Source organism: Pseudophryne corroboree, chromosome 4 (genome assembly GCF_028390025.1).
Source record: "Pseudophryne corroboree isolate aPseCor3 chromosome 4, aPseCor3.hap2, whole genome shotgun sequence".
NCBI classification, from domain to species: domain Eukaryota; kingdom Metazoa; phylum Chordata; class Amphibia; order Anura; family Myobatrachidae; genus Pseudophryne; species Pseudophryne corroboree.
Genome location: NC_086447.1, coordinates 466,786,806 through 466,811,286, shown reverse-complemented (window position 1 = coordinate 466,811,286; position 24,481 = coordinate 466,786,806). Strand labels below are relative to the sequence as shown.

The following is a 24,481-nucleotide window of genomic DNA, read 5'->3' as shown; positions in this document are numbered from 1 at the left end:
TATTTTCACAAGCATTATAAATTCCCGCATTTGAATTTGATACGCCAACATTTCTAGAAATGAAATTCTCTAGCATGCATAAGGGATATTGGGGAATTAGTACGATGGGGTATAGACGAGGTCCAAAGGAGCCGGTGCACTTTAAATTTCTTCAACTGTGTGTTCTGGCTCCTCCCCTCTATGCCCCCTCCCACAGGCAGTTTAGAAAATGTGCCCTGAGGAGAAGATGCACACTCTGGAGCTCCAGAGAGTTTTCTTCAGTTTCTTTTAAAACTTTATTATTTTTGGTATGCTGTTTCGGTTTTTGCACACTTTCCCATTTGCTCCTGAAGGCAGGAAAATCTGGGAAGAACCCCCGGCTGTTGACATATCAGTCACCTATCTAAAAAGCCGGTACTGCCAGCTCCGGGCTCCTTTACCATAAAGGACCCCGGGGATAGAAAAATAGAGACTACACTGAAGTCTGTCTACACAGCAGCAGGCATATCACAAATCCCGGTCATAGCAGGTTGCTGGATGACTCATGCCATTCATACGTGGGCTACTCAAATTCAAGAGGGCCTCTCAGGGGATATGTCCCTGGTCACTATGGTGACTCTCCTAAAACACATTCAGGACACTGCACGTGTCCTGTGTGACTCTCTCAAGGAGATAGGCAATATTAATGCTAGGACCACTGCTATGGCAGTGTCGGCGCGCAGAGCTTTGTGGTTGCGTCAGTGTATAGTGGATGCAGAGTCCAAGCGCAGTGTAGAGTCTCTTACTTTTTCAGGGGATTGGCTCTTCAGGGTGGAATTCGATACGTGGATTTCTAAAGTTACTGTGGGGAAAAACATGTTTCTCCCCTCTGGGGCCCCGCCGGCTAGACGTTCCTACCCGGGGCCGTCTACCCAGTCCTTTCGGTCTAACAGATTTAGGTCTAGGGCCAGAGGTGCCTCCAATGCGGCTAGAGGCACCAGAGGTAAGACAAGAAAACCAGCAATCGCATGTTCTCAGGAGAGCACCAGTTCAGCTTTCACTAAGGCCTCAGCATGATGGTGCCCACCCACCCCGAGGGCAACTTGAGGTGGGAGTTTGGATGTGTCACTTCAGCCGCATCTGGGAATGCCCCCGCAAGGATACCTGTGTAAAGGACCTCATTTCTCAGGGCTACAAGCCGGAGTTCGACAGCGCTCCTCCCCAATGATTTTTCTCTTAACGTCCTAGAGGATGCTGGGACTCCGTAAGGACCATGGGGATAGACGGGCTCCGCAGGAGACATGGGCACTTTAAGAAAGACTTTAGGCTCTGGGTGTGCACTTGCTCCTCCCTCTATGCCCCTCCTCCAGACCTCAGTTTGATACTGTGCCCAGAGGAGATGGGTGCACTGCAGGGAGCTCTCCTGAGTTTCCTGTAAGAAAGTATTTTGGTTAGGTTTTTTATTTTCAGGGAGCCTGCTGGCAACAGACTCCCTGCATCGAGGAACTGAGGAGAGAGAAACAGCCCTACTTCTCTGAGTTTCAAGGTCCTGTTTCTTAGGCTACTGGACACCATTAGCTCCAGAGGGATTGGTACGCAGGTTTCATCGTTGCCGTCCGTCCCAGAGCCGCGCCGCCGTCCTCCTCGCAGAGCCAGAAGATAGAAGCCGGGTGAGTATGAGAAGAAAGAAGACTTCAGAGGCGGCAGAAGACGTCTGATCTTCATAGAGGTAACGCACAGCGGTGAAGCTGTGCGCCATTGCTCCCGTTCACCTCACACACTCCGGTCACTGTAAGGGTGCAGGGAGCAGGGGAGTCGCCCTGGGCAGCAGTATAAACCTCTCCTATGGCAAAAGTATATATATACATGTACAGCTGGGCACTGTACATGTATATAAAGAGCCCCCGCCATGTTTTGATAGATTTTGAGCGGGACAGAAGCCCACCGCTGAGGGGGCGGGGCTTCTTCCTCAGCACTCACCAGCGCCATTTTCTCCACAGCACAGCGCTGAGAGGAAGCTCCCCGGACTCTCCCCTGCTTACTGACGGTGACAGTGGGTTTTTCAAGAGGGGGGGGCACATAATTGGCGTGTATAAAGTTATAACAGCGCTACTGGGTAAAACATTCTTTGTTTTTTTCCTGGGTCATATAGCGCTGGGGTGTGTGCTGGCATACTCTCTCTCTGTCTCTCCAAAGGGCCTGGTGGGGAACCTGTCTTCAGAAAAGAGCTTCCCTGTGTGTGTGTGGGGTGTGTCGGTACGCGTGTGTCGACATGTATGAGGTTGAAGGCTCACCTAAGGAGGAGGGGGAGTGTATGAATGCAAGGTCTCCGTCGGCAGCGCCGACACCTGACTGGATGGATATGTGAAATGTCTTAAGTGCTAATGTGAATTTATTGCACAAAAGATTAGACAAAGCTGAGGCTAGGGAACAGTCAGGAAGTCAAACCATGTCTGTCCCAATGTCGCCGAGTCCTTCGGGGTCTCAGAAGCGCACACTATCCCAAATAGTTGACACAGATACCGACACGGATTCAGACTCCAGTGTCGACTACGATGATGCAAAATTACAGCCAAAAGTGGCTAAGGGTATTCGATATATGATTATTGCAATAAAAGAGGTTTTGCATATCACAGAGGAACCCCCTGTCCCTGACACGAGGGTACACATGTATAAAGAGAAAAAGCCTGAGGTCACCTTTCCATCCTCGTATGAGCTGAACGAATTATGCGAAAAGGCTTGGGAAACCCCAGACAAGAAACTGCAGGTTCCCAAAAGGATTCTTATGGCGTATCCTTTCCCGCAAAAGGATAGGATACGATGGGAATCCTCTCCTAAGGTGGACAAGGCATTGACACGCTTATCAAAAAAGATAGCGCTGCCATCCCAAGATACAGCTACCCTCAAGGATGCTGCTGATCGCAAGCAGGAGGTTACCATGAAGTCCATTTACACACATTCTGGTACAATACTTAGACCGGCAATGGCGTCGGCCTGGGTTTGTAGTGCTGTGGCTGCATGGACTGATTCCTTATCAGCGGAGATTGAGACCCTAGATAAGGATACCATTTTAATGACCCTAGGGCATATAAAAGATGCTGTATTATATATAAGGGATGCTCAAAGAGATGTTTGTTTACTAAGTTCCAGAATAAACGCTATGTCTGTTTCCGCTAGGCGAGTCTTATGGACCCGACAGTGGACGGGGGATGCCGACTCGAAGAGGTATATGGAGTTTTTGCCTTACAAAGGTGAGGAGTTATTTGGAGAAGGCCTCTCGGACCTCGTCTCCACAGCTACGGCAGGTAAATCGAATTTCTTGCCTTATGTTCCCTCACAGCCTAAGAGAGCGCCTCATTATCAAATGCAGTCCTTTCGTTCTAATAAAAGCAAAAAAGTACGTGGATCGTCCTTTCTTGCCAGAGGTAAGGGCAGAGGAATAAAGCTGCACACAGCTAGTTCCCAGGAACAGAAGTCCTCCCCGGCCTCTGCAAAATCCACTGCATGACGCTGGGGCTCCCCTGAGGGAGTCCGCTCCAGTGGGGGCACGTCTTCGACTTTTCAGCCACATCTGGGTTCTCTCACAGGTGGATCCCTGGGCAATAGAAATTGTTTCTCAGGGATACAAGCTGGAATTCGAAGAGGTCCCCCCTCGCCGGTTTTTCAAATCGGCTCTGCCAGCTTCTCCCTCAGAGAGGGAGTTAGTGTTAAATGCAATTCAAAAATTGTATCTTCAACAGGTGGTGCTCAAGGTTCCCCTACTGCAACAGGGAAGGGGATATTACTCAACCTGTTTGTGGTCCCGAAACCGGACGGTTCGGTCAGACCCATTTTGAATTTAAAATCCCTGAACCTATACTTGAAAAGGTTCAAGTTCAAGATGGAGTTGCTCAGAGCGGTCATCGCCAGCCTGGAAGGGGGGGATTTTATGGTTTCCCTAGACATAAAGGATGCGTACCTTCATGTTCCAATATTTCCACCTCATCAGGCGTTCCTGAGATTTGCGGTACAGGATTGTCATTACCAATTTCAGACGTTGCCGTTTGGGCTTTCCACGGCCCCAAGGATTTTCACCAAGGTACTGGCGGAAATGATGGTGCTCCTGCGCAAGCGAGGTGTCACAATTATCCCATACTTGGACGATCTCCTCATAAAAGCGAGATCTCGGGAGAAGTTACTGGACAGCGTGTCACTTTCATTGAAGGTGTTACAGCAACACGGCTGGATTCTCAATATCCCGAAGTCGCAGCTGGTTCCTACGACGCGTCTGACCTTCTTGGGCTTGATTCTGGACACAGACCAGAAAAGGGTTTTTCTTCCGACGGAAAAAGCTCAGTAACTCATGAGTCTGGTCAGGAACCTGTTGAAGCCAAAACAGGTGTCAGTGCATCACTGCACTCGAGTCCTGGGGAAAATGGTGGCATCATACGAAGCCATTCCCTTCGGCAGGTTCCATGCGAGAACCTTCCAATGGGACCTGCTGGACAAGTGGTCCGGGTCACATCTACATATGCATCGGCGGATCACCCTGTCCCCCAGAGCCAGGGTATCTCTCCTGTGGTGGCTGCAGAGTGCTCACCTCCTAGAGGGCCGCAGGTTCGGCATTCAGGACTGGATCCTGGTGACCACGGACGCAAGCCTCCGAGGTTGGGGAGCAGTCACACAGGGAAGAAATTTCCAAGGTCTTTGGTCAAGTTTAGAGACTTGTCTCCACATCAACGTCCTGGAGTTGAGGGCCATATACAACACCCTACGTCAAGCGGAGGCATTACTTCACGACAAACCAGTTCTGATTTAGTCAGACAATGTCACCGCAGTGGCTCATGTAAACCGCCAAGGCGGCACAAGGAGCAGGGTGGCAATGGCGGAAGCCACCAGGGTTCTTCGCTGGGCGGAGAATCATGTCAGCGCACTGTCAGCAGTGTTCATTCCGGGAGTGGACAATTGGGAAGCAGACTTCCTCAGCAGACACGATCTGCATCCGGGAGAGTGGGGGCTTCATCAGGAAGTCTTCAAGCAGATCACAAGTTGGTGGGGAGTGCCCCAAATAGACATGATGGCGTCCCGTCTCAACAAAAAGCTAAAAAGGTATTGCGCCAGGTCAAGAGATCCTCTGGCGGTAGCTGTGGACGCCCTGGTGACACCGTGGGTGTACCGGTCGGTCTATGTATTTCCTCCTCTTCCTCTCATACCCAAGGTGTTGAGAATAATAAGACAAAGAGGAGTGAGAACAATCCAGAATGGCCACGAAGGACCTGGTATCTGGAGCTGCAGGAGTTGCTCACAGAAGATCCGTGGCCTCTTCCTCTAAGACAGGACCTGCTGCAACAGGGGCCCTGTCTGTTCCAGGACTTACCACTGCTGCGTTTGACGGCATGGCGGTTGAACGCTGGATCCTGGCGAAAAAAGGTATTCCGGATTAGGTCATTCCTACACTAATAAAGGCTAGGAAGGACGTGACATGAAAACATTATCACCAAATATGGCGAAAATATGTTTCTTGGTGTGAGGCCAGGAATGCTCCTACGGAAGAATTCCAGCTTGGCCGTCTCCTTCACTTCCTACAAACTGGAGTGAATTTGGGCCTAAAATTAGGCTCCATTAAGGTTCAGATTTCGGCCCTATCCATTTTCTTTCAGAAGGAATTGGCCTCTCTTCCTGAAGTACAGACGTTTGTGAAGGGAGTACTGCATATTCAGCCTCCTTTTGTACCTCCGGTGGCGCCTTGGGACCTTAACGTGGTGTTAAGTTTCCTTAAGTCACATTGGTTTGAACCACTCAAAACGGTGGAGTTAAAATATCTCACTTGGAAGGTAGTCATGTTGTTAGCCTTAGCTTCGGCTAGGCGAGTTTCGGAATTAACGGCTTTATCACATAAAAGCCCCTATCTGGTTTTTCATATGGATAGGGCGGAATTGCGGACTCGTCCTCAATTCCTACCTAAAGTGGTCTCATCATTTCATATGAACCAGCCTATTGTCGTGCCTGTGGCTACACGTGACTTGGAGGATTCCGAGTCCCTTGATGTGGTCAGGGCTTTGAAGATTTACGTGGCCAGAACGGCTAGGATCAGAAAAACAGAGGCACTGTTTGTCCTGTATGCTGCCAACAAGGTTGGCGGCCCTGCTTCAAAGCAGACTATTGCTCGCTGGATCTGTAACACGATTCAGCAGGCGCATTCTACGGCAGGATTGCCGTTACCAAAATTGGTTAAGGCCCATTCCACTAGGAAGGTGGGCTCTTCTTGGGCGGCTGCCCGAGGGGTCTCGGCACTACAGCTGTGCCGAGCTGCTACTTGGTCGGGGTCAAACACCTTTGCAAAGTTCTATAAGTTTGATACCCTGGCTGAGGAGGACCACCTGTTTGCTCAATCGGTGCTGCAGAGTCATCCGCACTCTCCCGCCCATTTGGGAGCTTTGAAATAATCCCCATGGTCCTTACGGAGTCCCAGCATCCTCTAGGACGTTAGAGAAAATAAGATTTTAAACCTACCGGTAAATCTTTTTCTCGTAGTCCGTAGAGGATGCTGGGCGCCCGTCCCAAGTGCGAACTACTTATTCAAGGCTTGTATATAGTTATTGCGTACATAAGGGTTATGTTATAGTTTCATCGGTGGTGGACCGAGGCTATATTGGTTTTTCATACTGTTAACTAGATAGTATATCACAAGTTATACGGTGTGATTGGTGTGGCTGGTATGAATCTTGCCCTTGGATTACCTAAAATCCTTTCCTTGTACTGTCCGTCTCCTCTGGGCACAGTTTCTCTAACGGAGGTCTGGAGGAGGGGCATAGAGGGAGGAGCCAGTGCACACCCAGAGCCTAAAGTCTTTCTTAAAGTGCCCATGTCTCCTGCGTAGCCCGTCTATCCCCATGGTCCTTATGGAGTCCCAGCATCCTCTACGGACTACGAGAAAAAGATTTACCGGTAGGTTTAAAATCTTATTTTTCAAATCAAGCTTGCCAGCTTTGGAGCATACACGTGTTACGCTGCAACAGGCCATCCTAAAATTGGTCCAGTCCCAAGTCATTGTTCCAGTGCCACTGCAACAACAGGGAAAGGGTTACTACTTCAATCTGTTCGTGATTGCATGCCTGGAAGAAAGGAAGTTCATGGTCTCACTGGATATAAAGGACGCCTATCTCCGTATCCCAATTTGGCCACCTCACCAGGCTTGCCTGAGGTTTTCCCTGCTGAACGATCACTACCAGTTCCAGGCGCTACCCTTCGGCCTGTCAACAGCTCCGAGGGTGTTCACGAAGGTGATGGCGGAGATGATGTTCCAACTCCGGGTAGGGGGTCAATACTGTCCCTTATCTGGACGATCTCTTCATAAAAGCGAGATCCAGGGAGCTTTTATTGCTCCATATAGACCGCACTATTCAACGTCTATCACACCATGGATGGATCCTCAGTTTACAGAAGTCCCACCTGGAGCCAACTCAGCGACTCCTGTTCCTGGGAATGGTGTTGGATACTGTGGCCCAGAAAGTGTTCCTCCCAGAGGACAAAGCTAGAACACTTCAGGAGCTAGTCCGAATGGTTCACCGGCCTACTCGAATATCCATCCATCTTTGCATAAGATTGTTGGGGAAGATGGTCACCTTATACGAGGCGATCCAGTGTGGAAGGTTCCATGCCAGAACATTTCTTCAATTGGATCTCCTGAGCAAGTGGTCCGGGTCACACCTTCAGATGCACCGGATGATATGGCTGTCACCTCAGGCCAGGATTTCCCTCCTGTGGTGACTGCAGTCCTCCAACTTACTGGAAGGTCGAAGTTTCGGGATTCAGGATTGGATCCTCCTGACGACGGATGCGAGTATGAGAGGATGGGGAGCTCTCACCCAGGGGCATCAGTTCCAGGGCAGGTGGTCAGCCCACGAAGCCCTACTTCCGATCAACATTCTGGAACTTTGGGCAATCTACAATGCTCTGATTCTGGCCTCTCCTCTACTCAGGGATCACGCGATCCAAGTTCAGTCGGTCAACGCCACGGTAGTGGCGTACATCAATCGGCAAGGAGGGACAAAAAGCAGGGCCTGCATGCAAGAGGTGTCAAAGATACTCCTCTGGGCAGAAAGAAATGTGAAAACAATGTCCGCAATCTTCATTCCAGGAGGAGACAACTGGGAAGCGGACTTCCTGAGTCGTCAAGATCTCCACCGGGGAGAGTGGGGGCTCCACTATCAGGTGTTTTAGCAGATTATCAACTGGTGGGGCTGCCCACAAATAGACATGATGGCTTCTCGACTCAACAAGAAGCTTCATTAGTATTACTTACGAACCAGGGACCCTCAAGCGAGGGCAGTAGATGCACTGACGTCGCCTTGGCCTTACTGTCTGGTCTACCTGTTTCCTCCGATTCCATTGCTCCAAAGGGTGCTAATGCAAATCAGGAATCAAAGAGTCCAGGCAATTCTGATTGCCCTAGATTGGCCTTGGAGGGAGTGGTACGCGGATCTTCTGGACATGTCCGTCGAAGACCATTGGCCTCTGTCACTGAGAAGAAATCTTCTTCAACAAGGACCGTTCGTCTACCTGGACTTACGGCGACTTCGTTTGACGGCATGGAGGTTGAGCGGAACATCCTAGCTCACAAGGGCCTTTCCAAAAAGGTTATTGCTACCATGTTTTGTAGGCCAGGTAACCTGTGACGTCAAAACTTTATCATCATATCTGGAGAAGATATGTCTCTTGGTGCGAGGAACGCACGTATCCGCCTGCGAAGTTCCACTTGGGATGTTTCCTCTGTTTCCTGCAGGCTGGTTTGGATAAGGGCTTACATCTGGGTTCCATTAAGGTCCAGATTTCAGCTCTCTCAATTTTCTTACAGAAGAAATTGGCAGTGTTGCCAAAAGTTCAGACCTTCTTGCAAGGGGTACTTCACATTCAACCTCCTTTTGTGCCGCCCACGGCACCCTGGGATTTGAATGTAATAAGGTATATTGGGCGCCCGCCTCAGTGCATTGACTTTTCTGCAGGTTGTCTCTTATATGGTTACCTGTTCAGCTGTTGCTGTTTTGTTACCAGCCGTTGCTGGTCGTTTTATGTTATTGGTGTGTGAATCTCACCACTCATTGGGCCTAATTCACAGTTGATTGCAGCAGGGAATTTGTTAGCAGTTGGGCAAAACCATGTGCACTGCAGGGGGGGCAGATACAGGTTGAGTATCCCTTATCCAAAATGATTGGGACCAGAAGTATTTTGGATATCGGATTTTTCCGTATTTTGGAATAATTGCATACCATAATGAGATATCATGGTGATGGGACCCAAGTCTAATCACATAATGCATTTATGTTTCATATACACCTTATACACACAGCCTGATGTTAATTATAGCAAATATTTTTAATAATTGCGCATTAAACAAAGTGTGTGTACATTCACACTATTCATTTGTTTCATATACACCTTATACACACAGCCTGATGGTCATTTAATACAATATTTTTAATAACTTTGTATTAAACAAAGTTTGTGTACATTGATCCATCAGAAAACAAAGGTTTCACTATCTTACTCTCACTCAAAAAATTCTGTATTTCGGAATATTCCGTATTTTGGAATATTCGTATATGGGATACTCAACCTGTATAACGTGCAGAAAGAGTTAGATTTGGGTGGGGTGTGTTCAAACGGAAATCTAAATTGCAGTATAAAAATAAAGCAGCCAGTATTTACCCTGCACAGAAACAAAATAACCCACCCAAATCTAACTTTCTCTGCAAATGTTATATCTGCCACACCTGCAGTGCACATGGGGGGTAATTCCAAGTTGATCGCAGCAGGAATTTTGTTAGCAGTTGGGCAAAACCATGTGCACTGCAGGGGAGGCAGTTTTAACATGTGCAGAGAGAGTTAGATTTGGGTGTGGTGTGTTCAATCTGCAATCTAATTTGCAGTGTAAAAATAAAGCAGCCAGTATTTACCCTGCACAGAAATAAAATAACCCACCCAAATCTAACTCTCTCTGCACATGTTAAATCTGCCTCCCCTGCAGTGCACATGGTTTTGCCCAACTGCTAACAAAATTCCTGCTGCGATCAACTTGGAATTACCCCCATGGTTTTGCCCAACTGCTAACAAATTTGCTGCTGCAATCAACTCTGAATTACCCCCATAGTTTTACCCAACTGCTAACAAATTTGCTGCTGCGATCAACTCTGAATTACCCCCATTGTTGTTATGTTCCTTCTCTCAAGTATGTCCTTTCTCTTTCGGGCACTATTTTTCCTATAATTGCCTGTGGGAGGGGGCATAGAGGGGAGGGGCCAGTACACCCAGTTGAAGAAATTTAAAGTGCATCGGCTCCTTTGGACCCCATCTATAACCATTGTAATAATTCCCCAACATCCTTTATGGACTACAAGAAAATTATTTACCGGTAGGTAATTAAAATCCTATTTTTGTAGCTGGTAAAAATTCATGTCTCCGATAAGAAAGCTTTTGCATCATGTAGACTTCTTGTAGGCTAGAATATTTTCTATAAGTCTCATTAATTTTGTGTCTATTTAGGGTTGTAGTTCTACGTCTGAATGCCAGCACTCCTTGAAACATTTTCGATCTTCAAGCACTGATCCTCACTGCATCGCAATAAACCTTTGCACTTGGGTTATTTGGTAAGTATTGTCTTAAAGTATGAAAGTGCACAGAGTTATCCTCAGAAGCGTTGTGAAAGCAGTTGTCTTCAGACTGCTAAATAAACCCATAGGGTAAAAGGCTACAGCTTCACCATGCAAATCAGATATACAGTACCTATCAAAGAGCAATGTCTTTATCCAGAAAATGATCTTATCATTAAGGGACTGATAATGAATAAGTACTATTTGCAAAGTGATTGACAGTAAGGCTGTGTACACACTGGAATGACCATCAAGAGTTCTGACTTTCCCGACTATTTACCTTGAGCCCAGAATAAGTGAGATTGAGTGTACACACTGTGCAATCTTACCAAAGAACTTAACAGTATATTGTATAAGATATAGGGGGTAATTCCGAGTTGATCACTCGCTAGCTATTTTCTCTTACGTCTTAGAGGATGCTGGGGGTCCACATTAGTACCATGGGGTATAGAGAGGTCCACCAGGAGCCATTGGCACTTTAAGAGTTTGAGAGTGTGGGCTGGCTCCTCCCTCTATGCCCCTCCTACCAGACTCAGTTTAGAAAATGTGCCCGAGAAGCCTGGCACAGCTAGGGGAGCTCTACAGAGCTTCTTTAGTAAAAGTTCATTTTAGAGTTCATTATTTTACAGGGAGGCTGCTGGCAACAGCCTCCCTGCTTCGTGGGACTAAGGGGGGGAGTAGTGTCCGCCCTGCGGGGTCTGAGCCACTATCTCTGCTGACAGGGCAATGAGCTCCTGGGGGGATCAATTGTTCCCCGCCACAGGGGATCGCTCACCCCAGCAGCATGCCTCCACATCCTTACAGAGCCAGAAGATTTGTGGCGAGCAAGCGGGGGGCCGGTGTGAAGATGGCGGCAACAGGGTATGGAGCGCAGTATTAACTGCACTCCGGGGCTCAGCAGTACATAGTGCGGCACTGTGAGGGGCGCCCTGAGCCAGTGCCTACACCCTACACTGGTCACACAGCCTGTCGGGGTCCTGGGATCTCTGCCAGCATAATTCCTCGTGCCAGTATAATCCTATGAAGAGTGGGAAGACAGCGCCATTTTGGAGGCGGGGCTTCTCAGAGCAGACCCAGCAAGGTTCAGCGCCATTTTCCTGCCTGCACAACACTGTCAGTGAAGAGCAAGTCCCTCCAGAACAACTCCAGCTATCTCTCACTGTACCAGGGGGTTGTAGAAGGGGGGGAGGCTGTATACAGGCTGTGTAACCTATTAAGGTGCACAGTCAGCGCTGGTTGGGGGTCTCCCTTTACCTAAAAAGCGCTGTGTGTGGGTTGGCTCCAATCTCTGTGTCTCTCTTGCCATTCTTGGGGGTGAAACTCTGTCTAGCCTCCCCTGTGTGTGTGTGTGGAGTGTCTGTGGTCTCCATTAAGCTATGTACAGGGACTCTGTGTCATATGCTGCAGAGGATATGTCCTCTCAGGATGATCCCATTCCATGTAATCAGGATTGCACTGTTTTAGCACAGATACCAGCAAGGGAGTGGTTATCCTCTATCAAATCTATGATTTCTCAGATTTCTACTAGGGTTGCACAGAATGAGTCTGCAACTCGGGCTTTACAGAGCTCTATGGCAGTCTGGCCCAGTTCTGCTACCTCAGGGCCCCCTGCTGTATATTCCCAAAAACGTGCTCTTGCACAGATTATGCAAGATGACACGGATACTGATTCTGACACTGAGGACGGTGATGGGGATGTGTTGAGGGGGGCAGCATCTCTTCAAAAGGGGTGCAGTTGATGATAGAGGCCATTAGGGATGTGTTGAATATTACTGATACAACACCTGTGCAGGTTGAGGAGGCTTACTTTACTGAAAATAAGAAAGCCTCGCTAACCTTCCCTGCGTCAAAAGAATTAAATGCTATTTTGAAAAAGCATGGGAAAACCCTGAGAAAAAGTCCTGGTGGCATTTCCTTTCCCTGTGGAGGATAGAAAAAAAATGGGAAAATCCGCCAATTGTTGACGCGTCTGTATCCAGACTCTCAAAAAAGGTGGTTTTACCTGTTCTAGTATCCACCGCCTTGAAAGAGCCGGCTGATCGTAAAATTGATAATACGCTCAAATCCATGTACACGGCTTCAGGGGCTATATTACGTCCCACTATTGCCAGTGCTTGGATTGCCAAAGCTATAGTAAAGTGGTCAGGCACATTACTTGAAGATTTGGATACTATGGATAAATCTGATGTTGAATTGTTTTTGCGTAATATTTTCTGGTAGAATCCATGAAAAACCTGGGTTCCATGGCTGCAGGAATTTCTTCCATGTCTGTCTCAGTTCGTTGAGGACTGTGGCTGCGACAGTGGTCTGACGACGCGGAATCCAGGAGAAGTGTGGAGACCATACCCTACACAGGTCAGGCTCTCTTTGGGGAAGCGTTAGATGCGTGGATCTCCACGGCTACGGCGGGTAAGTCACCTTTTCTTACCTCAGCTGCACCTGCTACGAAGAAACCCTTTTCTTCAACTGCATCACAGCCCTTTCAGGCTGCCAAGCCACGAAAGGCCAGACCGTCCAACACCTTCTTTAGGGGAGGCCGGGCCAAGTCCCAAGAAACCGGCTGCGACCGGTTTCCAGGAACAGAAACCTGTTTCAGGTACGCCGAAGTCCTCCACATGACGGTGGACTGCACGCCCCGGAGGTGGGGCCGGTGGGAGCGAGACTCAGGCTTTTCTGTCACGTCTGGGTGTCGTCCGGCCTGGACCCCTGGGTGCAAGATATCGTGTCCCAGGGGTACAGGCTGGAATTTCAAGATCTCCCTCCTCACCGATTCTTCAAATCAGGCTTGCCAGCTTCGCTGGCAGACAGGGCTGTCCTGCAGGCAGCCGTCCAGAAGTTGGTGGAGACAAAGGTTATTGTACCGGTCCCTCCTCATCTGCAAAACAAAGGTTATTATTCGTACCTTATCGTGGTACCGAAACCGGATGGTTCCGTCAGACCCATTCTGAACCTTAAATCGCTAAACCCCTTTCTGAAAGTGTTCAAGTTCAAAATGGAATCTCTAAGGGCGGTGATATCAATTCTGGAAGAGGGGGAATTCCTTGTATCTCTGGATATCAAGGATGCGTACCTCCACATTCCGATTTGGCCGCCGCATCATGCTTATCTCCGATTCGCACTGTTGGACTGTCACTATCAGTTCCAGGCTCTGCCATTTGGCCTCTCCACAGCACCAAGGGTTTTCACGAAAGTGATGGTGGAACTGATGCTTCTCCTCCGCGGACAGGGGGTGAACATAATTCCATATCTGGACGATCTGCTGATAAAGGCACCGTCCAAGGAGAAGCTGTTACAGTCCATCCTTCTCACGACCCACCTGCTCAGGTAACACGGTTGGATCCTGAATCTTCCAAAACAAATTTGGAACCAACCAGGCGGTTGTCCTTTCTGGGAATGATCCTCGACACGGGAGTGCAGAAGGTCTTTCTTCCAGAGGAAAAAGCGTTGGTGATACAAACAATGGTCCGGGATGTCCTGAAGCCAGCCCGGGCGTCGGTTCATCAGTGCATTCGCCTTCTGGGGAAGATGGTGGCCTCTTTAGAGGCTCTACAGTACGGAAGGTTTCATGTTCGGCCCTTCCAAATAGATCTCCTGGACAAGCGGTCGGGATCCCATCTACATATGCACCAGCGGATACGTCTGTCACCAAAGGCCAGGTTTTCACTCCTCTGGTGGTTGCAACTATCTCACCTTCTGGAGGGCCGTAGTTTCGGGATTCAGGACTGGAGCCCTTTAACCACGGATGCAGGTCTCCGAGGCTGGGGTGCAGTCACTCAAGGGGAGACCTTCCAAGGAAGGTGGTCAAGTCTGGAAGACGGCCTGCCGATAAACATTCTAGATCTAAGAGCCGTCTACAACAGTCTTCTCCAAGCGGTCCATCTTCTAAGAAATCGGGCCGTTCAAGTGCAGTCTGACAATGTAACGACAGTGGCTTACATCAACCGACAGGGCGGAACAAAGAGCAGAGCTGCAATGTCAGAGGTAACAAGAATCATCCTCTGGGCAGAAAAACACGCGTTGGCGCTGTCAGCAATCTTCATTCTGGGTGTAGACAACTGGGAAGCGGACTTCCTCAGCAGAAACGATCTCCATCCAGGAGAGTGGGGACTCCATCCGGAGGTGTTCACGGAGGTGACAAATCTTTAGGGTGTACCTCAAATAGACATGATGGCCTCTCGTCTCAACAAGAAACTTTGGCGGTATTGTTCCAGGTCGAGGGACCCGCAAGGCGTGGAGGTGGATGCCGTAGTGTCTCCGTTGGTGTTCCAGTCCTCCACTTCCACTCATTCCAAGAGTGTTAAAGCTCATAAGGAGAACAAGGGTTCAAGCGATCCATTGCTCCAGATTGGCCAAGTAGGTCTTGGCACGCGGATCTTCTGGATCTACTGCTACAAGAGGCGAGGCCTCTTCCTCTTCGGGAGGACCTGCTGAAGCAATGGCCATTCGCCTATCAAGACTTACTGCGGCTGCGTTTGACGGCATGGAGGTTGAACGCCAGATACTGGCTCGGAAGGGCATTCCGAACAAGGTTATTCCTACCCTGATACAGGCTAGGAAAGGAGTTACGTCTAAACATTACCATCGTATTTGGAAAAAAAATATGTCTCTTGGTGTGAGTCCAAGAGGTTTCCTACGGTTGAGTTTCAACTGGGACGTTTTCTCCTCTTCCCGCAAGCAGGTGTGGATATGGGCCTGAGGTTGGGTTCCATAAAGGTACAAATTTCCTCCCTATCCATTTTCTTCAAGAAACAGTTGGCTGCCATCCCTGAGGTTCAGACTTTTTTGAAGAGAGTTCTGCACATCCAACCTCTCTTTGTGCCACCAACGGCGCCATGGGATCTTAACGTGGTGTTGCGGTTTCTCCAGTCGGACTGGTTTGTGCCTCTACAGGAGGTTGAGGTCAAGTTTCTCACGTGGAAGGCTGTCACTTTGTTGGCCTTAGCTTCTGCTAGACGTGTGTCAGAGTTGGGGGCTTTGTCCTGTAGAAGCCCATACTTGATCTTCCATGAAGATAGGGCTGACCTTCGGACACGTCAGCAGTTTCTTCCGAAGGTTGTGTCGGCATTTCATATCAACCAACCTATTGTGGTGCCAGTTGCTACTGACTCCTCAATTGCATCAAAGTCCTTGGATGTTGTAAGGGCTCTGAAAACCTATGTGAAGAGGACTGCTCGTCACAGAAAATCGGACTCTCTGTTTGTCCTGGATGATCGCAAGAAACTTGGGTGTCCTGCTTCTAAACAGACAATCTCTCGCTGGATAAGGTTCACTATCCAGCATGCTTATTCTACGGCAGGATTGCCGTGTCCTACGTCTGTTAAGGCCCACTCTACTCGTAAGGTGGGTTCTTCCTGGGCGACTGCCCGTAGTGTCTCGGCTTTACAGCTTTGTCGAGCGGCTACTTGGTCTGGGTCGAACACGTTTGCAAAGTTCTACAAGTTTGATACTTTGGCCGCTGAGAACCTGAAGTTTATCAGTGCTGCAGGAGCCTCCACGCTCTCCCGCCCGTTCTGGGAGCTTTGGTACATCCCCGTGGTACTAATGTGGACCCCAGCATCCTCTAGGACATAAGAGAAAATAGGATTTTGGTTACCTACCGGTAAATCCTTTTCTCGTAGTCCATAGAGGATGCTGGGCGCCCGCTCAGCTCTTCGTTTTCCTGCTATCGTTATTTGATTCAGTACAACTTCGTTTTAATTGAGTACTGCATTGTTACTTGGTAAGTAATGTTTCAGCGGTTGCTGCGTTTCAAGCTAGTTAGCTTGATGTGCCTTGTATGTGTGAGCTGGTGTGAATCTTGCCACTATCTGTGTATAATCCTTCTATCGAAGCTGTCCGTCTCCTCGGGCACAGTTTCTAGACTGAGTCTGGTAGGAGGGGCATAGAGGGAGGAGGCAGCCCACACTCTCAAACTCTTAAAGTGCCAATGGCTCCTGGTGGATCCATCTATACCCCATGGTACTAATGTGGACCCCAGCATCCTCTACGGACTACGAGAAAAGGATTTACCGGTAGGTAACCAAAATCTTATTTTTTGCAGCGCTGCGATCAGACAGTCGCCGCCTATAGGGGAGTGTATTTTATTTTTGCAAGTGTGCGAACGCTTGTGCAGCCGCGCAGTACAAAAACAATTTGTACAGTTTCTGAGTAGGTCTGAACTTACGCAGCTGCTGCAATCACTTCAGCCTGTCCGTTCCCGTAATTGATGTCAGACATCCGCCCTGCAAACGCTTGAACACGCCTGCGTTTTTCCAATCACTCCCTGAAATTGATCAGTTGACACCCATAAACGTCTTCTTCCTGTCAGTCTTCTTGCGATCGCTTGTGCAAATGGATTCATCGTTAAATCCATCGCCCAGCAACGATCCGCTTTGTACCCTATGACGTGCCTGCGCATTGCGGTGCATACGCATGCGCAGTTTTGCCGAGTTTTGACCTGATCGCAGCGCTGCAAAAAATAGCTAGCGTGCGATCAGGTCGGAATGACCCCCATAGCACTGTTCTTCTACACACTAGAAAGATCACTGGCTAATTTAAATAATGGGAATATCGTCAGGACGTCTGCTTGGCAGTACACACTGCGCGATAGGCACCAAATCGCTAGCGTTATCGCTAGGTTTGATGTGCAGCACATCAGCTCTGACGATGTAGCATGGGGGGGCGCGCATGCTGAGCTTACACATTGAGTGATGTAGGCGATATGTCGGCCCAAACCACCAGATCAGACGACATATCGCTCAGTTTGTACCATGCTTAAGGGACTGTTCATGGGAAGTAATGGGGGAGTGGCAACTCAAAAGCAGGCGTGTCGCAAACGTTTTGGGGGTATGGCACAGTATTGAACTGCAATCCCATATGCAGTTACAATGGCTCTGACATCTTGCTGCCAGCAGCCATATTGAGCGACCTATGGGATACTCAGAAGGTCGCTGTTTGACCAATGTGTGTCCAGTTGTTTCATCTTATTATGTAGCAGAGGTCCAGAATTGTCGCCAGTGGCTGTCTCAATGTCCTGGCAAGTGTGGCATTTGCTTATAGTACAGGTATCTGGTATGATTCCCCAGTGCAGCAATAACTGCATGTAAAGGTTTCCGGTAATTGTTGATTAGTCCTGGACATTGGCTTGGAGGAATTTTTACCCCATTCCGCAATACAAAACCACTTCAACTCTGTTATGTTGGTGGGTTTCCTCCCATGAACTGCTCGCTTCAGGTCCTTCCACAACATTTCAATTTGATTAAGGTCAGGACTTTGACTTGGCTGTACCAAAGCTTTATTTCGCTTACGTCCTAGAGGATGCTGGGGACTCCATAAGGACCATGGGATATAGACGGGCTCCGCAGGAGACATGGGCACTATAAAGATCTTTAGAATGGGTGTGCACTGGCTCCTCCCTCTATGCCCCTCCTCCAGACCTCAGTTGATTCCTGTGCCCAGAGGAGACTGGGTGCATTACAGGGAGCTCTCCTGAGTTTCTCTGAAAAAAGAATTTTGTTAGGTTTTTTATTTTCATGGAGCACTGCTGGCAATAGGCTCCCTGCATCGTGGGACTGAGTGGAGAGAAGCAGACCTACTTAAGTGATAGGCTCTGCTTCTTCGGCTACTGGACACCATTAGCTCCAGAGGGAGTCGGAACGCAGGTCTCCCCTCGCCGTTTGTCCCAGAGCCGCGCCGCCGTCCTCCTCACAGAGCCGGAAGATAGAAGCCGGGTGAGTATAAGAAGAAAGAAGACTTCAAAGGCGGCAGAAGACTTCTGATCTTCCCTGAAATAAGCGCTGCGCGCCATTGCTCCCACACACAACACACACGAGCAGGCACTGATGGGTACAGGGCGCAGGGGGGGTGCCCTGGGCAGCAATATAAACCTCTAGGACTCGCATATAAGTATATATAGGCTGCGGAGGCAGTAGTAATACTAATCCCCCGCCAGTTATACAAAATTGAGCGGGACCGAAGCCCGCCGCTGGAGGCGGCGGAGCTTGGTCCCACAACACTAACCAGCGCCATTTTCTCCACAGTGTACTGCAGAGAAGCTGGCTCCCCGGACTCTCCCCTGCTGAACACGGTGACACAGGGCTGAAAAGGGAAGAGGGGGGGGCACTTGTAAGGCGCAGTGAGTGTATTACACAGATAATTATATATAAAAAAGCGCTATATTATCTGGGAATTTGTTTCCAGTGTCAGTTGGCGCTGGGTGTGTGCTGGCATACTCTCTCTCTGTCTCTCCAAAGGGCCTTAGTGGGGAACTGTCTCCATATAAATATATCCCTGTGTGTGTGGGGGTCTCGGTACGAGTGTGTCGACATGTCTGAAGCGGAAGGCTCATCTAAGGAGGAGGTGGAGCAGATGATTGTCATGTCTCCATCGACAACGCCGACACCTGATTGGTTGGACATGTGGAATGTTTTAAATGCAAATGTGACCTTATTACATAAGAGGATGGACAAAGCAGAGTCCAGGGAAAAAGCAGGGAGTCAATCCATGGCTTTGACTGTGTCACAGGGCCCTTCAGGGTCTCAGAAACGTTCTCTATCCCAAATAGCAGACACTGATACCGACACGGATTCTGACTCCAGTGTCGACTACGATGATGCAAGGTTACACCCAAGGGTGGCCAAAAGTATTCATTATATGATCATTGCAATAAAAGATGTTTTGCATATCACAGATGACCCCTCTGTCCCTGACACGAGGGTGCGCATGTATAAGGAAAAGAAACCTGAGGTAACCTTTCCCCCATCTCATGAGCTGAACGAGTTATTTGAAAAAGCTTGGGAAACTCCAGACAAAAAACTGCAGATTCCCAAGAGGATTCTTATGGCGTATCCTTTCCCTGCACAGGACAGGGTACGGTGGGAATCCTCGCCCAGGGTAGACAAGGCTTTAACGCGCTTGTCCAAGTAGGTGACACTACCGTCTCCTGATACGGCAGCCCTCAAGGATCCTGCTGATCGCAGACAGGAAACTACCTTAAAATCTATTTATACGCATACGGGTGCTTTACTCAGACCGGCAATAGCATCGGCATGGTTATGTAGCGCAGTTGCAGCTTGGACAGATACCTTGTCAGCTGACTTTGATACCCTAGATAGGGATACCATTTTATTGACTTTAGGTCATATTAAAGACGCAGTCTTATATATGAGAGACGCTCAAAGAGACGTTGGGCTGCTAGGTTCGAGAGCCAATGCCATGGCGATTTCTGCTAGGCGTGCCCTGTGGACCTGCCGGGTGATGCCGACTCAAAGAAGCATATGGAGGTTTTACCTTACAAGGGTGAAGTTTTATTCGGGGAAGGTCTTGCGGACCTGGTTTCAACGGCTACCGCGGATAAATCTACCTTTTTGCCTTTTGTTCCCCCGCAGCAAAAGAAAACTCCGCAATATCAGATGCAGTCCTTTCGGTCGCATAAGTCCAGAAGAGGTCGGGGCTCATCCTTCCTCGCCAGAGGTAAGGGTAGAGGGAAAAGAACGCCTGCTTTGGCTAGTTCCCAGGAACAGAAGTCTTCCCCGGCTTCTACTAAATCCACGGCATGAAGCTGGGGCTCCACTGAGGGAGTCCGCGCCGGTGGGGGCACGTCTTCGACTCTTCAGCCAGGTCTGGGTTCGGTCAGACGTGGATCCTTGGGCGATGGAAATTGTATCCCAAGGCTACAAACTGGAATTCGAAGAGGTGCCCCCTCGCCGATTTTTCAAGTCGGCCTTGCCAGCTTCTCCCCCAGAGAGGGCAGTAGTGTTAGCTGCGATTCAAAAGCTGTGTCAACAGCAGGTGATTATCAAGGTTCCCCTAGTCCAACAGGGAAAAGGGTACTATTCGACCCTGTTCGTGGTCCCGAAGCCGGATGGCTCGGTCAGACCCATCTTAAATCTAAAATCCCTAAACCTGTACTTGAAAAAGTTCAAATTCAAGATGGAATCGCTCCGGGCAGTGATCTCCAGTCTGGAAGGGGGGGATTTTATGGTGTCACTAGACATAAAGGATGCATAACTTCATGTCCACCTTTATATCCTCCTCATCAGGAGTACCTGAGATTCGCTGTACGGGACTGTCATTACCAGTTTCAGACGTTGCTGTTTGGGCTTTCCACGGCCCCGAGAATTTTCACCAAGGTGATGGCGGAGATGATGGTGCTCCTGCGCAGGCAGGGAGTCACAATTATCCCGTACTTGGACGATCTCCTGATAAAAGCGAGATTGAGAGAACAATTGCTGAAGAGCGTATCACTCTCACTGAGAGTGCTACAACAGCACGGTTGGATTCTAAATCTGCCAAAGTCACAGTTGATTCCAACGACTCGACTATCATTCCTAGGCATGATTCTGGACACGGAACGGAAGAGGGTTTTTCTCCCAATGGAAAAAGCCCAGGACCTCCAGAACATGGTCAGAGACCTGCTAAAACCAAAAAGAGTGTCTGTTCATCAATGCACTCGAGTTCTGGGGAAAATGGTGGCAGCCTACGAGGCCATCCCTTTTGGCAGGTTTCATGCAAGGACATTTCAGTGGGACCTTCTGGACAAGTGGTCCGGGTCCCATCTACAAATACATCAGAAGATAAGCCAGTCCCCCAGGGCCAGGGTGTCTCTCCTGTGGTGGCTGCAGAGTGCTCACCTTCTAGAGGGTCGCAGGTTCGGCATTCAAGACTGGGTTCTGATGACCACGGACGCGAGCCTCCGAGGATGGGGAGCAGTCACACAAAGAAGAAATTTTCAGGGACTGTGGTCAAGCCAGGAGGCTTGTCTGCACATCAACGTACTGAAATTGAGGGCCATATACAACGGCCTACGACAAGCGGAGATTCTTCTTCGCGACCTACCGGTTCTGGTTCAATCAGACAACGTCACAGCAGGGGCTCATGTAAACCGCCAAGGCGGGACAAGGAGCAGAGTGGCAATGGCGGAAGCCACCAGGATTCTTCGCTGGGCGGAAAATCACGTAAGCGCTCTGTCAGCAGTCTTCATTCCAGGAGTGGACAACTGTGAAGCAGACTTCCTCAGCAGGCACGATCTCCATCCAGGAGAGTGGGGACTTCATCAAGAAGTTTTTACAGAGATAACAAGTCTTTGGGGAATTCCTCAAATAGACATGATGGCGTCACGCCTCAACAAGAAGCTTCAGAGGTATTGTACCAGGTCAAGGGACCCTCAGGCAGTAGCGGTGGACGCCCTGGTGACACCATGGGTGTTTCAGTCGGTCTATGTGTTCCCTCCTCTTCCTCTCATCTCAAAAATATTGAGAAACATAAGACGAAAAAGAGTGCGGACAATACTCATTGTTCCAGATTGGCCTCGAAGAGCCTGGTACTCAGATCTTCAGGAAATGCTCACAGAAGATCCGTGGCCTCTTCCTCTCAGGAAGGACCTGTTACAGCAGGGGCCCTGCGTGTTCCAAGACTTACAGCGGTTAAGTTTGACGGCATGGCGGTTGAACACCGAATCCTAGCAGGGAAAGGTATTCCGGAAGAAGTCATCCCTACGCTGATAATGGCTAGGAAGGAGGTGACGGCGAAACATTATCACCGTATCTGGAGGAAATATGTTTCTTGGTGTGAAGCCAAACATGCTCCTACGGAGGATTTCCATCTGGGCCGTTTTCTCCACTTTCTACAGACAGGAGTGGATATGGGCCTGAAGTTAGGCCATTAAGGTACAGATTTCTCTATCGTCCTAAGTGGATGCTGGGGTTCCTGAAAGGACCATGGGGGATAGCGGCTCCGCAGGAGACAGGGCACAAAAAAGTAAAGCTTTTACCAGATCAGGTGGTGTGCACTGGCTCCTCCCCCTATGACCCTCCTCCAGACTCCAGTTAGATTTTGTGCCCGAACGAGAAGGGTGCAATCTAGGTGGCTCTCCTAAAGAGCTGCTTAGAGAAAGTTTAGCTTAGGTTTTTTACTTTACAGTGAGTCCTGCTGGCAACAGGATCACTGCAACGAGGGACTTAGGGGAGAAGTAGTGAACTCACCTGCGTGCAGAGTGGATTTGCTGCTTGGCTACTGGACACTAGCTCCAGAGGGACGATCACAGGTACAGCCTGGATGGTCACCGGAGCCGCGCCGCCGGCCCCCTTGCAGACGCTGAAGAGAGAAGAGGTCCAAAATCGGCGGCTGAAGACTCCTGAGTCTTCATAAAGGTAGCGCACAGCACTGCAGCTGTGCGCCATTTTCCTCTCAGCACACTTCACACAACAGTCACTGAGGGTGCAGAGCGCTGGGGGGGGCGCTCTGAGAGGCAAATAAAAACCTTATTAGAGGCAAAAAATACCTCACATATAGCCCACAGAGGCTATATGGAGATATTTAACCCCTGCCTAACTTCAAAAATAGCGGGAGAAGAGCCCGCCGTAAAAGGGGCGGGGCCTATCTCCTCAGCACACAGCGCCATTTTCTCTCACAGAAAAGCTGGAGAGAAGGCTCCCAGGCTCTCCCCTGCACTGCACTACAGAAACAGGGTTAAAACAGAGAGGGGGGGCACTGATTTTGGCGATATTGTATATATATAAAAGATGCTATAAGGGAGAAACACTTATATAAGGTTGTCCCTATATAATTATAGCGTTTTTGGTGTGTGCTGGCAGACTCTCCCTCTGTCTCCCCAAAGGGCTAGTGGGTCCTGTCCTCTGTCAGAGCATTCCCGGTGTGTGTGCTGTGTGTCGGCACGTGTGTGTCGACATGTATGAGGACGATGTTGGTGAGGAGGCGGAGAAATTGCCTGTAATGGTGATGTCACTCTCTAGGGAGTCGACACCGGAATGGATGGCTTATTTAGAGAATTACGTGAGAATGTCAACACGCTGCAAGGCCGGTTGACGACATGAGACGGCCGACAATCTATTAGGACCGGTCCAGGCGGCTCAGAAACACCGTCAGGGGTTTTAAAAACGCCCATTTACCTCAGTCGGTCGACACAGACACAGACACGGACACTGAATACAGTGTCGACGGTGAATAAACAAACGTATTTCTCATTAGGGCCACACGTTAAGGGCAATGAAGGAGGTGTTACGTGTTTCTGATACTACAAGTACCACAAGAAAGGGTATTATGTGGGAGTGGAAAAAACTACCTGTAGTTTTTCCTGAATCAGATAAAATAAAATGAAGTGTGTGATGATGCGTAGGGTTACCCCGATAGCAAATATTGGCGTTATACCCTTTCCCGCCAGAAATTAGGGTACGTTGGGAAACACCCCTTAGGGTGATAAGGCGCTCACACGCTTATCAAGTGGCGTTACCGTCTCCAGATACGGCCGCCCTCAAGGAGCCAGCTGATAGGAAGCTGGAAAAATATCCTAAAAAGTATATACACACATACGGTGGTTATACTGCGACCAGCGATCGCCATCAGCCTGGAGATGCAGTGCTGGGTTGGCTTGGTCGGATTCCCTGACTGAAAATATTTTATTCATGTAGAGCATTTAATAGGATGCATTCTATATATATGTATGTGAGATGCACAGAGGGATATTTGCTCTCTGGCATCAAGATAAGTGCGTTGTCCATATCTCCCAGAAGATGTCAGGGACACGACAGTGGTCAGGTGATACAGATCCCATACGGCAGATGGAAGTATTGCTGTATAAAGGGAAGGAGTTATTTGGGGGTCGGTCCATCGGACCTGGGGACCACAGCAACAGCTGGGAAATCCAACCTTTTTTACCCCAAGTTACATCTCAGCTAAAAAAGACACCGTCTTTTCAGCCTCAATCTTTCCTTTCCCATGAGGGCATGCAGGCAAAAGGCCAGTCATATCTGCCCAGACATAGAGGTAAGGGAAGTAGACTGCAGCAGGCAGCCCTTTCCCAGGAAAAGAAGCCCTCCACCGCGTCTGCCAAGTCCTCAGCATGACGCTGGGGCCGTGCAAGCGGACTCAAGGTGGGGGGGTAGTCTCAAGAGTCTCAG

At 49.2% G+C, this 24,481-nt stretch overlaps 1 protein-coding gene across 1 annotated transcript in view; it reads left to right on the top strand.

The window, feature by feature from the left end:
* The window catches only part of USP45 (ubiquitin specific peptidase 45), a 478,824-nt gene that overhangs the window by 51,835 nt on the left and 402,508 nt on the right, over nucleotides 1-24,481 (top strand). Inside the window, 1 exon segment of the mRNA XM_063917030.1 lies at nucleotides 10,480-10,583. Coding sequence (XP_063773100.1) covers nucleotides 10,480-10,583 — 104 coding nt within the window.